This window comes from Ranitomeya variabilis, chromosome 2 (genome assembly GCF_051348905.1).
Source record: "Ranitomeya variabilis isolate aRanVar5 chromosome 2, aRanVar5.hap1, whole genome shotgun sequence".
Lineage (NCBI taxonomy): Eukaryota > Metazoa > Chordata > Amphibia > Anura > Dendrobatidae > Ranitomeya > Ranitomeya variabilis.
The window spans coordinates 475,461,869-475,481,096 of NC_135233.1; the positions used below are offsets into that span (position 1 = coordinate 475,461,869).

Below are 19,228 nucleotides of genomic sequence, written 5' to 3' on the forward strand. Positions count from 1 at the left end.
CCTCAGACGTTTGAGAACATTAGTGGTCAAACAGCATCAAGAAAACCAAGGAACACACCAGACAGGTCAGGGATTAATTTGTGGAGAAGAGTAAAAAAGGGTTTTCAGATTTATTTTAAGATTTATATTTTTATAATACTTAGAAAACCATGTATCGTTTCCTTTAACCTTCACAACTTGTACTTGCTACCTTGTGTTGGAATATTATATAAAATCCCAATTAAATACATTTAAGTGTATGTGTATAATATGAAAAAATGTGGAAAAGTTCATGGTGTATGAATACTTGTTTGAGGTACTATATCTCATCCCTTGTTTTTTTTTGTGTGGGATGAATTATATACATCCGATCACTGGCTCGCTCTTCTTATCTGCATATCAAACAAATTTCTAGAATTCGCCCTTTTCTTACTTTCGACTCTGCAAAAACTCTTACTGTTTCACTCATTCATTCTCATCTGGACTATTGCAACTCTCTCTTAATTGGCCTCCCTCTTACCAAACTCTCCCCGCTCCAATCTGTCCTGAATGCTGCTGCCAGGATCATATTCCTCACCAACCGTTACACCGATGCCTCTACCTTGTGCCAGTAATTACACTGGCTACCCATCCACTCCAGAATCCAGTACAAAACTACAACCCTCATCCACAAAGCACTCCATGGCTCAGCACCACCCTACATCTCCTTTCTGGTCTCAGCCTACCACCCTACATGTGCCCTCCACTCCACTAATGACCCCAGGTAAGCATCCTCAATAATCAGAACCTCCCATTCCCGTCTCCAAGACTTTACACGTGATGCGCCGATTCTTTGGAATGCACTACCTAGGTTAATATGATTAATCCCCACAGTTTTAAGCGTGCCCTAAAAATGCATTTCTTCAGACTGGCCTACCGTCTCAACGCATTAACCTAACTATCCCTGTGTGGCCCATTAAAAAAAAAACAAAAAAAAAACCTTAAACCTTAATCAGGTTCCTCACATCATGTTCTCATACACTTTATACAGTTAATAGCCCTCTGTGTCTGTACTGCTACATACTTAGGCAGTGAACTGGTTCATGCAGCTTTACATGAACACCCGAGCCTTACACTATGGCTGGTCCAAATAACTAAAGCAATTGTTACCATCCACCTCTCGTGTCTCCCCTTTTCCTCATAGTTTGTAAGCTTGCGAGCAGGGCCCTCATTCCTCCTGGTATCTGTTTTGAACTGTGATTTCTGTTATGCTGTAATGTCTATTGTCTGTACAAATCCCCTCTATAATTTGTAAAGCGCTGCGGAATATGTTGGCGCTATATAAATAAAATGATTATTATTATTATTATTATTATAATAATATCACGTTTAAAAAAAAAATAAAAAAAATCGCAGTATGCACTATTCTCTATTTTCTTCCGAGTCTCGAATGAGACTTGCCCATTCAAGTCTATGGCCGGCGTCACACTAGTGAGTTTTACGGACGTATGAGCACAGAAAATACGTCCAGAAAATACGCATTGCACACGGCCCAATGATTCTCTATGGAGCAGCTCCTATCTGCCGTATATTATGTAATATACGGTATGTTATGGGCGCAGAAAATCGCAGCATGCTGTGTTTGTCAGTGTATTGCGCAAAAAAAATCCACCAATGAAAGTCTATGGGGGCGAGAAAATTACGGATTACACACGAACCATGGGTGTGACTTGCGAGAAATACGCAGCGGTGTTCTATAGAAAAGCCGGTAATTCAGTGCGGTGTACAGTAAAATCACACTGACAGAATAGAATAGAATAGGTAGAATAAATGTGTACACATAGAATAGGTATGTATATATATATATATATATATATATATATATATATATATATATATATATATATATATATATATGTCAGTGAGACACACATACATATATATATATATATATATATATATATATATATATATATATATATATACATATTTAATTCAGCGCTAGATAGCAGAAAAGCCGTTAATTCAATTGCCGGCTTTTGCTTTCTCCTTCACAAACCCGACAGGCTATGAGACATGGTTTACATACAGTAAACCATCTCATATCCCTTATTTTATTACATATTCCTCTTTACTAATGTAAGAAGTGTCTTTGTGTCAAATTTGGCTCTAGCTATTAAATTAAAGGGTTAAATCCCAGAAAAAATTGGCGTGGGCTCCCGTGCAATTTTCTCTGCCAGGGTGGGAAAGCCAGTGACTGAGGGCAGATATTAATAGCCTAGAGAGGGTCCATGGTTATTGCCCCCCCCCCCCCGGCTAAAAACATCTGCCCCCATCCACCCCAGAAAAGGCACATCTGGAAGATGCACCTATTCTGGCACTTAGCCTCTCTGTTCCCACTCCCCTGTAGTGGTGGGATATGGGGTAATAAAGGGTTAATGTCACCTTGCTATTGTAAGGTGACATTAAGCCAGGTTAATAATGGAGATGCGTCAATTATGACACCTATCCATTATTAATCCAATAGTACAAAATGGTTAATAAAACACACACACATTATTAAAAAATATTTTAATGAAATAAAGACACAGGGTGTTTTAATATTTTATTATACTCTTAATCCACCTGAAGACCCTTGTCACCTGAAATAAAGTTAAAAAAACAAACAACAATATTCCATACCTTCCGTCGTTACAGTCTTGTCCCACGCTGTAAATCCATCTGAAGGGGTTAAATCATTTTACACCCAGGAGCTCTGCTAATGCAGCTGTGCTCCTGCCTGTAAAACTTGCTGAATGAATGGAATGCAGGGGAATGTACTGTAATTACCTCGAGTCGCGGTGATGCGCCCTCTTCTGGATGAACTCATATGAACTCGAGCGTGGGAACTTTTCAGAATATTTTCCCACGCTCGAGTTCAAATAAAAAGTTGCTTTTTACAGTACCAGCAAAAGCTATGAGATTTCTCATGCACACACATTGATTATTTTTCCGGACTGAATTGAAATCTGCTGCTTTTTTTTTTAAACTACAGCATGTGCAAAAAAGTAGCAAAACAGCAACAAAAAATGTTACCATCAGTTTTTGCTGCATTTTTAGCTGAAATAAAAGCAGGTACAACAGGATGTTAAACCAACTTATTTTTGTGATTTTCTCAAGTTTGAACCAATATGTCTTGGTGTCCTCCCCTGAGCATGGATGTTAGGATTAGTATAATTTAATTAAATTAGTAATACGTATTAAAGTAAGGAATTGGCTGACCAATGACCAATATGTGAAAGTAAACAATGTCCGACCTACTCAATGCACTGCCAATGTCTTAGGTAAACTATTCCTAACCAATTCACCTCCCCCTGCTGTTTTTACATTTGCAATTGTGTATTTTTTCATTAGCTCATATGAACTTTTTTGTTCATATTTGAATAGTCACTATTTTTTCAGACATAAAAATCTTTTTCCACTAAATAATTTGATCAAACTGCTCTTTTTTCCAGAAATGTTTTATGGCTCCACATATGTCTTGCGTTGGTGGCCTAACAACTTGTAATGTTCATGCTTGTATGCTGGAAGCATAGCTGAACTTTGAGATCCTGAAAAACATAGCAAAAAAATGCAGCAAAAACGCAGCAAGAACAACAGCATAAAAAACGCCAGCTTAACCTGCTTTTTTTTTTGTCTGCATCTTTTTTTTTTTTACTGCCAAGAGATCAGGTTTTGGCTGCAGAAGAAAAAGCAGCAGAAGAAAAAGCAGCAGAAAAGCAACGTGTGAACATAGCCTTAAACAGGAAAAGTAGAAGGCGCGGAATTTAATTGTTGTATTTGATATAGATGGACTAAAAGAAAACAAAAAAAACAGGAATCACTTTCAATATTCATTTATTAATCTACAGCAAACATTAAACCTAAAATGGGTGTATATGTGTCTGTGAGTGTATTATTAAAACCTAAAACAAACATAAAAACAACTTCTAGTCTAAATACTAAACAATCTCTATTACTAAATAACAAATAATTCTCTATTTATACTTAGTTACATGCATGAAGTTATTTCAAAGTCTTTAAAAATGCTTTGTTCACCCTCCCCAGGTCCAAAGCTGAGACTCCGCTGCTCCCAGTATCTGTTGTTGAGCTCAACAGCTGTGAGTGACTCATACCATCAATTGGGGCAGAGTCGCTACAGTCACTAATTAGCTGCCGCACTGTTGATGTGACGTCGGCGCTGTAGGCAACATCAGGGCAGAATGGGGACTCACTTCCGGACCTGGGGAGGGTGATGTATTTTTTTTTTTTTTTTCTAGACAAACTGCAACCGGGGGCTTTCTGAAAAATAAATCGCTAATGACCTGCATGAATCATTTCCATTGTGTAAATAGTCTGCAATAATCAAAGTTTGTGATTTTTATTACTTTACATTTAAATTACAAGCAATTCACTGTCATCCGTGATTTTTTTAATTTTTATATAGTAATATTTGTATATTCAGATTAATTATTGCTTGTAAGATGTTAGTATATTACAATTTCTGGGATTTATTAATAATTATTGGACTGTGGCCTTGTTTAGAGGTTTAGGCAAGAACTTAATGGAGTATCCCATCTCCAAGATCCTTTCCCAATATGTAGAAAGTATAATAATAATAATAATAATACTAGCAAATACCTCCAATTAGAAATGTAGTATAGTTCTTCTGATTAGCTATGTCGCTTACCCCATGTCCAGGGCATTTCAGTAGCTTAGGTATCCATGGTTATGTCCACTAACGACTAAGGGCTGTCCCACACGTCCAGATAATTCCGGTACCGGAAACAATCGGTACCGGAATTATCCGTTTCCGTGTGCCCCTACGTTTCTTGTGTACATCAGTGTGGCACACTTGCGGCACACGTGTGCCGCCCGTGTGACCACTGGGTACCACACGCACCGTGCTGGGTACCACACGTACCAGCATCTGGTGCTGAATCCGCGATTCATATGTTCCCTGCAGCAGCGTTTGCTGCAGAGAAAATATGAATAATAGTGTTTAAAATAAAGATCTATGTGTCCGCCGCCCCCCCACCCCCTGTGCGCCCCCCCGCTGTTCAGAAAATACTCACCCGCTCCCTCGTTGGCTGTCGGTGCTTCCTGGTCTGGCCGCGGCTTCCACTGTATGCGGTCACGTGGGGCCGCTCATTTACACTCATGAATAGGCGGCTCCACCCCTATGGGAGGTGGAGCCACATATTCATGAGTCTAATCGGCGGCCCCACGTGACCGCATACAGTAGAAGGGGCGGCCGGCACAGAACACTGCGAGGGAGGCGGGTGAGTATTTTCTGAACAGCGGGGGGGCGCACAGGGGGTGGGGGGGCGGCGGACACATAGATCTTTATTTTAAACACTATTATTCATATTTTCTCTGCAGCAAATGCTGCTGCAGAGAAGATATGAATGGCGGCTTCAGCACCATGTGGGGGGGACAGCGCTTACTGTAGCGCTGTCTCCTGCACGCACACGGACTGCAGACGGACAACGTCCGTGTGCGGTCCGTGTTTTACACGGACCCATTGACTTTAATGGGTCCGTGTAATACGTGCGCTCCCACGAACACTGACATGTCTCCGTGTTTGGCACACGGAGACACGGTCCGCAAAAAATCAATGACATCTGCACAGATGCATTGATTTTTATGGGTCTACGTGTGTCAGTGTCTCCGGTACGTGCGGAAACTGTCACCTCACGTACCGGAGCCACTGACGTGTGAAACCGGCGTTACTGTCACTATGTGAGTGGTCGTAACAAGCTACTGCAATGCCTTGTACATGGGATAAGTGATGTAGTGAATCAGAAGAACTATGCTACGTTTCTAATCAGAGGTAGAATAACTATACTACATGTCTAATTGGAGGTATTTGCTAATATTATTATTATTACACCTACTACATATTGGGATAGGATCTTGAAGATGGAAATACTCCTTTAACTTTGTCTTGTAATGGCGTACTAGCCTCTATCACATGGTTGCCCATTTATTAGAATGAGCGAATTGTGAGGCCACATTTTCCCTGCAGCTAAACATGTGGCAACCCTCAGTTATCCCTTGTGATTTTAGACAAATGCCGAGCTTCACAGCAAAAGGATAAGCCGGGCAACTGTCCTCTTGTTCAGAGAATTTAATACTTGTTAGTTAACAATCAACAAAGCTTAAAATAAGTTAAATATTTACACTATTTTTAATTTACAAAACTATGCTCATATATAGCATTATATATGTCGCCAGTGGTGCCCGTATGTGGCACAACACGCTGCTTGTAACAGCCCTTCCTCAGAAGTTCTCTCCATGAGGCCAGGTGAGATTTTGCCTCAGATGGTTCCTACTAGTGATGAGCGAGCGTGCTCGGATAAGGTGTTATCTGAGCATGCTCGGGTGCTAACAGAGTGTCTTCTGCGTGCTCGAAAAATATGTTCTAGTCCCTGCGGCTGCATGTCTTGTTTGTTAGGTAATCCCTGCATGTGTTGCGGCTTTCTAACAGTTGTGAGACATGCAGCCATGGGGACTTGAACATATTTTTCGAGCATGCTGAACACACTCGGTTAGCATCCAAGCATGCTCAGATAACATCTTACCTGAGCACGTTCGCTCATCACTAGTTCCTACCCCTCCTCATAGGGTAGCACACAGTTCATCCATGCTCTCCCTATAACCTAGTGAGAGTAGAAATAAGGGCATGCCATTTCTGCCTTTTCTCAGCTAAAGAAGTACTCCTCCTCCCATCAAAATGTTTATCCTCTTAATATATTACAATCATCATATTACAAAGCACGGTGTACTTATAATTGCTCATTATATGTGCCAATTCTGGCACTTTGCCCAGCTTTTCCCGCTTGCCCTGTATTGGTGGCAAGTGGGGTTCATATTTGTAGGGTTGATGTCACCTTTATATTTTCAGTTGACATCAAGCCCACAGCTTAGTAATGGAGGGGCATCTAGAAGACACCTATCCATTACTAATACTATAGTTATATGGTAAATAAGCACACAGCCAGAATAAAGTCCTTTATTAGAAATAAAACAAAACACAGTTTTCCTTTTTTATTTAAAAATAACAAACACAGTTATACTCACCTAACGCCTATTCCACCGAAACCCTAATTTTCCTGTCATAAAACTAAAATAAAAAAGCAACAATATACCATACTTGTCTGTCGTTCTGTCTCATGCTGTAATTCATGTCTGGGGGATTATTAGTTTTCAACCTGGACGGTGCCAAGATGCGACTGTCCAGGCTGAGAACCACTGGTGAATGAGCTGCTGCAAGCGCAGCCTCAGTGACTAGCGGTGACGTCATCGAGGTTACCTTCGGTCACTGAGGCTGCGTTCCCAGCAGGGCTGAACTGCCATGACTTCAGCACTGTGGGAAAAACTCAGTGATGATGTCACCGCAGTTCAAGCTCAGTGGCTTCATCGCAGATCACGGTGAGAAATTCTCATGGTGATCTGCTGTGAAGCCACTGAACTTGAACTGCGGTGAACTCAGTGACTTTTTCCCACGGTGCTACTGGGGATCTCACTGAGGTCACAGCAGTTCAGACCGGCTGGGAATGCAGCCTCAGTGACTGGACGTAACCTCGATGATGTCACCACCGGTCACTGAAGCTGCGCTCACAGCAGTTCATTCTCCAGAGGTTCTCAGCCAGGATGGTCGCATCTTGAAACTGTCCAGGTTGAAAACGATTAATCCCCAGACATGGATTACGGCGTGGGACAAAACGACAGACAGGTATGGTACATTGTTGTTTTTTATTTTAGTTTTATTACAGGAGAACGAGGGCTTCAGTGGAATAGGCGTTAGGTAAGTATAGCTGTGTTTGTTATTTTTAAATAAAATGGAAAACTGTGTTGTCTTATTTCTAATAAAGGACTTAATTCTGGCTGTGTCTTTATTTACCATACAACTATAGAATTAGTAACGGATAGGTGTCTTTTTGATGCCTCTCCATTACTAATCCGTGGGCTTGATGTCACCTGACAATACAAAGGTGACATCAACCCCACAATTATGAACCCCACTTGCCACCACTACAGGGCAAGTGGGAAGAGACGGGCAAAGCACCTGAATTGGCGCATCTTATAGATGTGCCTTTTCTGGGCAGTTGCGGGCTGCTATTTTTAGGCTGGAGGGGGGCAAGATCCATGGCCCCTTACCAGCCTGAGAATACCAGCCCCCAGCTGTCTGCTTTAGCAAGGCTGGTTGTCAAAAATGGGGGAAATTTTTTATTTAAATAATTAAAAATATGGCATGGGGACCCCTCTTTTCTTGATAGCCAAACTTGCTGAAGCTGACAGCTGAGGGTTGCAGCCTCCAGCTGTGAGTTTTGCCTGGCTGGTTATCAAAAATACAGGGGAACTCATGCAAGTTTTTTTTAAATTATTTATTTACAGCGCAGGAGTGGCTGATGAATGCTCCCATCTGCTGCTCCTGTTCTCACTGTTATTAGAGGCAGTAGGTGTCAGCTGATGAGAGCAGTAGTCCCATCAGCTGACACCAGTGACCGGAAGTAAACTTTATACCTCCGATCACAGGTGAGCGTTCACTTCTGACAGAACCGCAGCTCTCTGACCAGTGGGGATGATTTCACTGCCGATCACAAGCACTACGCCAGTATTTTCCACGCTGTCACACAGCATGGGAAACACTGGCTTTTGTGCTGTGTATGTTCAGCTATATTGGGCGATTTAATTGACGACTAAATTGGCAAATATTGCAAATTCGGCAATTGTGAACCGGACCGAACATTGAAATATTTGCTCATCTCTTCTCATGACCTCCCCTCTGCCAGGGACTTTGCAGTGTGGTTAAATTGTAGTTCTAATGATGACTCATGCAGGAAAAATTGACCTGCTGTTTTTACATAGAGCTTAGAGTCAGCTAGACTGTTTTTAATCACGTGATGTCATAGCCCTAATGGAAAAGAGAAGAATTAACTGGGTACAAAGGCAAAATGAGCAATTGTAAGTACACAGTGCTGTATAATATGATGACTGCAATATATTAAGAGGATATAAACCTTTATGGGAGTAATTTGTTAATCGAATGGTTGGAGCCCCGTTCCGTCAGATACACTTGGGTTTTATGTCATCTGGAAATTATCAGAAATATGGGGGATTTTTTTTTTTATTTATTTTTTTTTTAAATAAGGTCAATTTTCCCAACAGGACTATACTTGTAGTTTCTCTGCAGTGGAGAATATAAGGTTTCAGTTTTCAACCAATGAGATTCATATTTGAGTTTTTCTAAATAAGATTTCAAAATAAATAATCTCATTAATGGCTATAGGAAAATTGGACACTTCTTTTTCCCTCAAATAGTTTTTATACATGATGGCTTGCAGTTAACCCCGTAATGACCAGCAATATATAGGGGGGGAGGGATTATGTCAAATCCCTGATTGATGATATGTCAAGGGACTCGCCCTTTGTGAAATCCAAGTTTTCTGTGAAGTCAGCCCTGATAATCTGGAAAGGACCCCAAGGCTTTCTGTACAATTTGTCAACTGTTTGGACAAACAAACAGTCGCCTGTGCCACAGTGACACAGAACATGGTGGATTTGCATACAGAATTATGCTAGTACATTATAAGCATATAAAAAAGAAAAATGGTAATCCCTAATGGGATTAAAAAAAATACAGTAAAAAAAAGTCATAAAAAAATGACAAACATATTTTATACTAAAAAATCTAAATCAGGTATCCACTAGACTGTAATAACAGCAAGAAAAAAGTGGAGAGTATAGAAATTAACCGTCTGCCGCAAGAAGAAGAAATCATAAATGTCACAGCTATTTATATGTAGCCACAACAGCGGGGAAAATAAATAAAATTTCCCCACATTAAAAAAAAGACAACATTTATCCTTGACTATGAAAAATAAGAGAAAAAAAATACTTATGGCTGCTAAAATGTAGCAAAGGAAAAAATATACAACTTATAGTTAAAGGGAACTTGTCATCTGATTCATTGTGTCCAAACCACAGTGTACACACACACAGACTTTGTAGAGCCGGCCGAGAACTATGTGTCTCAGATGACTAGTCTGAGTCCATGGTTGGTTCACCCCACCACTGATCCCCTGGACTGATGAGTCTCTTTTTATATATATATGGGGAGGGAGAAGCCACCGGTTACTGGCCTCTTGCACCAATCCTCTGGGACACATAGTCATTGGTCGGTTTTTCAAAATATGTTGTATTCTAGAAGCACGTAGAGTTTCAGCGAAAAACATACTTGGATGCAATTATTCAACCAGTGTCCAATTCTTGCAGCCCGCGGTTCAAGCATAATAACTCAATATGACCCATTCCTTTAGGGCCCCTAGACAAGTCTGGTCATTCTGGGGTTAAGCAACCAAGATAAAGTTAGAATAGATATAGTATGAGTTTAAAATAAAGGGCAAGAAAATATCAATCATCGTCCTCCTACTACAAAATTAGGATGGGAACTATGAGAACCACTTAAAATAAATCTTGGAAATCCATTAAATAAGCATCGTTGAGGTCGACGCTGTTGAAGGAACTTCCGTGTGAGATCTGGAGACTGATGAGCTCGGAGTGCAGCGATGAGGCGCCATTTTGCTGTGCAGCTTGATGCAGGTATGTGCAGAGATTGGGAACAAGCTGAAAAGAAAGTTACGAGATGTCACTGAGAATGTAATGACGACTTCGTGTGATGAGTTACATCCAAATGCTGTGAAGATAGACAAATAAACTTAAAGGGTTTGTCCACTATAATGACAACGCCTTGTTAAATATTATATTCCCCCTTGTAAAATAAAAATATCCTTATGCTCATAAGAACATCATTCGAGCTTGGGGAGACCTTGAACCAACTCTTCTGGAAAGATGCCGGTATGGTAGGTGAGCATACGGTATTTTAATTTTACAAGAGGGAATATATTATTAAAGAAAGGGTTGTCCTAATAGTGGATAACCTCTTTACTCCAAGCAATGTAAGAAATTAGGTATTACATGTGCAAGGCTATTCAGCCAATCAGAGTCCTCTATCTGAATCTTCCAATGGTCACTTATTGCCACTTATCGGAGCATTCATGCGGTTCAGTACTTTTATATTAGACAAGCATTGGTTGACTACACTTTTGCTTGTGACTGCTCTGCGCCATGTCTGGATTGTTATTAATGCACAAAAGATCATGGCATTTCTTAGTTGTAGTGAATAAAATGTCATTCATCCGTCAGAACATTATGTTCAAACCTGCCACATTTTACAAAATGGCCAACATTTTGGCCCTCCCAGACCTTGATTGCTGCCTGTTAGGAGCAGTGTGAGACTCTCAGAAGAGAAGCTAACTGCATATTGTCTGGATTGTTGACCACCCTGTATTGACTGACTATGGCAATGGCTGCCTTTGTGCCCCATGCTGCCTTTGGCAAGCTCTGTCTTTGTGCCCACCAGATCTCTGATTTGTATTTCTCACAACCTGGATAATAATTGACCACAGTTTTGCTGGTTCCTTTAGTGCTGCATTTGACTTAAGTCAACTTCAGGACCAACATAATACAAGAAACCTGAAGCTCCTGTTTTTCTAGCCTTGATTCCTCCTAGTGAAAAATTACCATATAGCCAACATACACCTAAGGGGTTTATATATTGAGCAACATTTAACACTTCATTATAGGATATGTTAATAATGTACAATTGCAAGAAGGCTCCTTGACTGAGACCTCAACCTACCCTGGGTCATTCATGAATGGAGGGGTAGTCGTACGTGCCCACTACTGCTCCATTCATTGTGTACTCAAATGACAGAGATAGCCAACTACAATGTTTACATGACCACTGCTGCATTCAACTTTAGGATTGGTGGAGGTGGGGACCATCGGAAGGACCACCAGTGATCAAACATTTACCACCTATACTATTAATAGGTGATTCATAATCAAACCTCTTCAAGTCCTGAGGCCTTCAGACAATTAAACTTGTGAGAAAAGTGGAGTTTATGGGTGACATGCAGTGTAGAAAGCTGTTTTGCAAAACAAAGAAATAGAAAAACATTCACAATTTATAATTAATACATTTTAGTATTTCAGAGTTTTAATTCTTTCCAATATGTCAAAATTGTGCATGTGGCACTACAGAGCAGACGTCTCTTTCTTTCTCATATTTGTTTATGGTTATACTAATGTACGCATGTTTATTCAGGATTTTCAGTCGATAATGACATGCAGAATTAATAAACATAGCAAATTGATACAAATTTAAATTAATTTTGATTTATAACATGATATTACAAATATAATTTAACTTGTTATAAAATAGGAGCATAGCAAATTTTTGCAACTTTATACTTGGCTAATTTTTATGTTCCAAACATTTGTGAAAACTGAATAGATAGGTACAAAAATGTCATAAATGTATAACAAATTTGGTGTTTACACTCTTTTTAAGTCAATTTGTAACAAATTTCTAGTGCATTGTTCTTAGTAATTTCTCCAGAAATTAAAAATTATAATATAATACAAATATGCTGAAAATTTCCCTACACAGCAAAATAATATCATTGTGATCTTTCTCGACACATATCAAAGTCCAACCATTTAAACTGTTACGTTGGGAAACATGTAGGGGAAGAAGGAGGATGATCCTAACCTAGGAACAGGAAAGTGAAACTTAGCACAAAACATATATCAGTTGAAGCAACAAGGTTCTTTTTCAGAGAAGACCTCTGCTCGACACAGACAAGACCTCACTGCAATTCTTGGGATTTTTTTGGATGACTGGGACATGTATTATCCACATATTTGGTAAGTGAACATTATATAAAATTTTGACAAATTTTGACACCAGTCTCTTGTTAGTAAATACCAATTTTTAACAATGTTGTCTTCTATATGTTTTAGCTAAAGGGTTAGGGTCACAAAAATGTAATGCTAAAATGCTAGAAATTACTAAATATTCACTGAAAAACTACCAAGATCATCCCAGGTAAATATCTATATCGGAGACAGAAACCCATATTTTTGTATCCTCCAAATAAACATTTTATAGTAATAATAATGTAATAAGTAATATAAAAATGTTTATAGAATTTTAATATTAAGGAACAATTTTACACAAAATAGAGCCCTGGGCAAATGGCAAAATAGGACCCTATTGCTCTGCATCAAAATCCTTGTTGCCCTAGGTTAGTGTAAGAGTTAAATGCCGGAAAAAGGGATAATTTTCTATTTTCTAGGGTTTATGACACTAAAAGGGTCAATGTCAAATTTAGGTTGCCACTTGGATTTTAGGGTAGGGGATAAGGCTAGGGTCACATTGCATTATGTGACCGCGTTTAACGGACTACGTTACACCGTGGCATAACGCGGTGTTAACGTAGTCCGTTAACGCCGCCATAGCCTGTAATGGTGAACGCGTCGCTAGCGCCCACCCACATTGGGCGAGCGCTAGCGATGTGCTGTCATTTGAGTGACGGACCTCGGACGCTGCTTGCAGCGTCCGCGGCACGCCCTAGGTCCGTTCCTCGCTAGTGCAGATCGGGGATCTGCGCTAGCGGGGACGCCGAACGCGGACCCTAGAGAAGCATTGCGTTATCGCAATCCGCTAGCGCTATGCGCTTAACGGATTGCCCTAACGCAATGTGACCCTAGCTTACGGACTATGAAATTGGGGCCCTGGGTAATTGTACAGTGTATCACCTTGTTAAATTGGTCTTGAAAATTCTTAACATATAACTAACTTATACTAACTAATGTTGATCAGTGGGGGTATTGGTCATGAGACCCCACTGATCTCCCAAACCTAGGGGCTGGAGTGCTCAGCATGCAGAATGCTCGAGTTGTCACAAACACTTTCCATAGAGCCTATGCATCTACCAGAAGAGATGAGCGGACACCTAGATGTTCGGGTCTGGCGGGTTTGGCAGAACAGTTCCATAAAGTTCGGGTTCACGTACCAGAACAGTACCTGGACCCGAACCCTGAACCTGGACCCCATTCAGTTGAATGGGGGGCCCAAATATTCAGTGCTTGCTACGCTGTCATGTGCATGACAGTGTGGCAAACATAACTTCTGATTGGTGGTAAAATCATCGCCGCCGGTCAGACAGCTGTTGTTCCCACGCTGTCAGAAGACAGCGGCAGTGCACAGTTGTGAATGGAGGTATACAGCTGATGGAACTACTGTAAATGTAAAAGTGTTTTGTTTTATTTCAAATAAAGGACTTTATTCTGGCCATGTCTTTTTTACCATATAACTATAGGATTAGTAATGGATAGGTGTCTTATAGATGCCGCTCCATTAGTAATACGTAGGCTTGATGTTACCTGACAAAACAAAGGTGACATCAACCCCACAAATATGAACTCCACTTGCCACCGCTACAGGGCAAGTGGGAAGAGCTGGGCAAAGTGCTAGAATTGGCGCATCTAATAGATGCACCTTTCCTGGTTGGCTGCAGGCTGCTATTTTTAGGGTGGGGAGGACCAATGTCCATGGCCCCTTAACAGCCTGAGAATACCAGCCCCCAGCTGTCTGCTTTAGCATGGAGGTTGTCAAAAATAGGTGGGACCCCATGTCGGTTTTTTAAATTATTTATTTATATCATTGAAAATACAGCATGGGGACCCCTCCATTCTTGATAACCAGCCTTTCTGAAGCTGACAGCTGAGGGTTGCAGCCATTTACGTCTTACTCTAAAATTCTGCAGTATTTCAGCGAAAACAAACTTTGAAAAGCCGGCCGGGGACGAGGAGTCTAGTATGACTAGTCTGAGGCATGTTGCTGGCACCTTCTCCCCACCTCACTCCCCTAGACTGGAAGATCTCTCTCTATATGTGTACATAGGTAGCGAGCTGTCAATCTAGGGGAATAGGACATAACGCAGCCATCGTGGACCTACTTTGGACTAGTTATCTAAGATGCATAGTCACTAGACAGACGGCTTTTAAACTATGGGGCTGATTCATCAAACATTTTACACTAAAATTCTGGTGGAAAAAGCTTTGAAAAGTTGCAAAGTTTTGGCACAACTCAAAGCTGCGCTAAAATTTTGCGACATTTGGCGTTCTCGTGCCATTTTTGCAATGGTTCGACTTAGTGGGCAGAGCCAAGGCTGGACGGGGGCATACCGACTGCTGCTTTGCAAACTCATGATGAGTGTTGACGGTTGGAATAAGATTTGTGGTGAGGCGCACAGTACTCGTCAGACGCACCTGCTTCATTAAGAGACGTGCACCTCTTAATGAATCAGGAGCCTCGTACTCCATCCCATCCCCCAATGTTTTGGGTTTTTTTAAATACTGCGAATACAACATCACAACCGGTTTCCAATTTATGTGGTTCGGGCAAGAAGAATCCCCTGTCAGGTTCACTTTATCTTTTCCCTTCAAGGGCGACAATATTTCAAATTTAATTATACTTTAAATATTGGAGTCTAACTTTCATTATAGCGAGTAGAAAAGAAAGCAGTGATAACATTATAAAACCACCAAGGATCACACACTTGTGGTTCTCCAGCAGCTGGACTCCAGCAGTTGGATTGGATCTCCAGCCTTTGGCTATCAGGGCTTTAGGGTAGTTGTACATTTTTGGTTGTTGAAAACTGCCCTACACAATTCTAATGATTCCATCAACTATTTGTTACTGATAAATAAAATTGCTGCTTTAATCCTTTGACAGACAAGGATGTACTTATTATGTCATTTTTTCCACACTTGTCATGGCTAGAATTCTGTATTAGGGCTAGATGATTTCACTTTTTGTTTCTGTATGAATATAAGAGAGGGTGGGAGAGTTGAAACTGCAAGTGACATCAGATGTGAAGATCTCGGCTTGTTACTGTCAACTCTCCTCCTGTACATCCTACAGTGATCTAGGGAGCTGTGTCCAAGACTTTTTTCAATTTATCCTCCAGTGATCTAGGAAGAAGTGTACAGCACTTCTCTCATGTTAACACCCCTCCTATGCAGCCTCCAGTGATCTAGGGAGGGGTGTACAGGACGTCTCTCATGTTGTCACCCCTCCTGTGCAGCCCCCAGTGATCTAGGGAGGGGTGTACTGGAATTCTCTCATGTTATCACCCCTCCTTTGAAGCCCCCAGTGATCTAGGGGGTGTTCAGGATTTCTCTCATATTATCACCCCTCCTGTGCAGCCTCCAGTGATCTAGGGAGAAGTGTACAGGACTTCTCTCATGTTATCACCCCTCCTGTGCAGCCCCCAGTGATCTCGGGAGGGGTGTACAGGACTTCTCTCATGTTATCACCCTCCTGTACAGACTCCAGTGATCTAGGGAGAGGTGTACCAGAATTCTCTCATGTTATCACCCCTCCTGTGCAGCCTCCAGTAATCTATGAAGAAGTGTACAGGACTTCTCTCATGTTATCACCCCTCCTGTACAGACTCCAGTGATCTAGGGATAAGTGTACAGGACTTCTCTCATGTTATCACCCTCCTGTACAGACTCCAGTGATCTTGGGAGGGGTGTACAGGACTTCTCTCATGTTATCACACCTCCTATACAGACTCCAATGATCTAGGGAGAAGTGTACGGACTTCTCTCATGTTATCACCCCTCCTGTGCAGCCCCCAGTGATCTCAGGAGGGGTGTACAGGACTTCTCTCATGTTATCACCCTCCTGTACAGACTCCAGTGATCTAGGGAGAGGTGTACCAGAATTCTCGCATGTTATCACCCCTCCTGTGCAGCCTCCAGTAATCTATGAAGAAGTGTACAGGACTTCTCTCATGTTATCACCCCTCCTGTACAGACTCCAGTGATCTAGGGATAAGTGTACAGGACTTCTCTCATGTTATCACCCTCCTGTACAGACTCCAGTGATCTTGGGAGGGGTGTACAGGACTTCTCTCATGTTATCACACCTCCTATACAGACTCCAATGATCTAGGGAGAAGTGTACGGACTTCTCTCATGTTATCACCCCTCCTGTGCAGCCCCCAGTGATCTCAGGAGGGGTGTACAGGACTTCTCTCATGTTATCACGCTGCTGTACAGAATCCAGTGATCTAGGGAGAAATGTACAGGACTTCTCTCATGTTATCACCCTTCCTGTGCAGCCCCCAGTGAACTCGGGAGGGGTGTACAGGACTTCTCTCATGTTATCACCCTCCTGTACAGGCTCCATTGATCTAGGGAGGGGTGTACCGGAATTCTCTCATGTTATCACCCCTCCTGTGAAGCCCCCAGTGATCTAGAGGGTGTTCAGGATTTCTCTCATGTTATCACCCCTCCTGTGCAGCCTCCAGTGATCTAGGGAGGGCTGTACAGGACTTCTCTCAGCTTATCACCCCTCCTGTACAGACTCCAGTGATCTAGGGAGAAGTGTACAGGACTTCTCTCATGTTATCACCCCTCCTGTGCAGCCCCCAGTGATCTCGGGAGGAGTGTACAGGACTTCTCTCATGTTATCACCCTCCTGTACAGACTCCAGTGATCTATGGAGAAGTGTACAGGACTTCTCTCATATTATCACCCCTCCTGTGCAGCCTCCAGTGATCTAGGGAGAAGTGTACAGGACTTCTCTCATATTATCACCCCTCCTGTACAGACTCTAGTGATCTAGGGAGAAGTGTACAGGACTTCTCTCTTGTTATCATGCTCCTGTACAGCCTCTAGTGCTCTAAGGAGAAGTGTACAGGACTTCTCTCATGGTATCACCCCTCCTGTGCAGCCTCCAGTGATCTGGCATGTGATATGCAGGATTTTTTTGTCTTATCAATTAGGAAAAAATTGTGTTCAAGTTTACAGGTTATAGAGTATCTTTTGTAACTTCTGAGTGAGAAGTTGAGCAGTTACATATTGAATCAACTCTTAAACGTGTTGCTGATATTCAGCAAAAACATTGGAATCACCCTGTTCCAGCAACCAGTTTGGTCGTCAGTGGCAGCTGAACCAGGGCGATGTTCACTTCTGCACTGTGGGCACCTCTGCTGCTTATAAGGCCCCCGCCACATCGTGACATCACAGAACAATGCATATTGTGATGTTACGTGCAACCTTTTGACTAGACTAGGCCTCAAGTGACATAATGACATTACCTAGACCTTGGCAGAGGTGCCCAGTATGTCAGAGAGAGGTTTGCTGAACTTGTGACTCAAATATTTACTGGCATCTGGGGCATGTGTATTTTTGGTTTATTCAGTGATTTAATATACAGTATATGTGGGATATGTATAGACCCTGCACAGGCTGAAATTTTATTTTTTCCAGGCATTGTGCATCTTGGGCTCTGCTGACATAAGATATTTTGCAATAAGCAAGGAATTGTATACATTTCTTTTTACAAAACTTTCCGTTTTCATGAAATATTGCACTAAGGTCTATGGTTGTATAGTGTTGGGCTTTTCTACAATATTCTGCTTTTCGAAAATATATATGTAATTGTAATTTTTTTTAGCTATATAAAATTCAGGTTTTATTTCAAAAGGGCGAAGAATATGTCTCAGTGGACACGTTATTACATAATGATCCTGTATTATTTAATCACACAGAATACTTGTTAACAGTGAACTAAATGTCTGAAAAAAGAAAGAATTCTGACTGAGAAATCTTAGATTAGTCACATCGCAGAATTTGTGTAAAGTGACTGGCAGTAGGCAAGAGTTGGGGGACAGTAATGAGCTCTTGTCCCAGCCCAGATCTCCGATTCTAGCGGTCTGAGAAAGATTAAGACCTAAGCTCTATTTTTGTGGTGTGAAGATGTAAGAGTTAAAAAATTATCCATTATCCGCTTACAAAAAAAATACTAGCTATTAAAGGGAACCTTTCACCATGAAAATGCCATCCAATCTAAGACACCATGATATAGAGCAGGGGGAGCGGAGTAAATTGATATATAGTTTTTTTTTAGTAAAGATTCAGTTTAAACTATATTTTAATCATTTAATCCTTGGCTCTTTCTGGGATTTTCAGTCCAGTGGGCGGTCCCATCAGTGACTGACAGCCTTCTTTGTATAAGTGTGACTGCTATCTCTCCATGGAGTCACTAATAGGACCGCCCACTGGACAGAGAATCCCACAAAGAGCAAAGGATTAAATGATGAAAAATATACTAAATCCTTTCTCACAAAACTATTTATCAATCTGCTCAGCTACCCCTGCTCTACAACATGCTGCCTGAAGATTAGACTGCATTTTCATAGTGACACATTCCCTTTATGGACTACTGTAGAAATAGGAGATTTAATAAGCAATACCCCTTTAATGCCATAAACACCAAATGCAGATGTCACTGGACAACAAATCAAAAGTCTCCTGGGAT

General features: G+C 41.3%; 1 protein-coding gene across 1 annotated transcript in view; it reads right to left on the minus strand.

Annotated features, from left to right (window-relative positions):
• Positions 1-7,787: 7,787 nt before the first annotated feature.
• The window catches only part of IRF7 (interferon regulatory factor 7), a 31,461-nt gene continuing 20,020 nt past the window's right edge, over positions 7,788-19,228 (minus strand). The window contains exon 12 of the mRNA XM_077287794.1: positions 7,788-10,608. Coding sequence (XP_077143909.1) covers positions 10,447-10,608 — 162 coding nt within the window. The 3' untranslated portion in view covers positions 7,788-10,446. The remainder of the gene's footprint in view (positions 10,609-19,228) is intronic.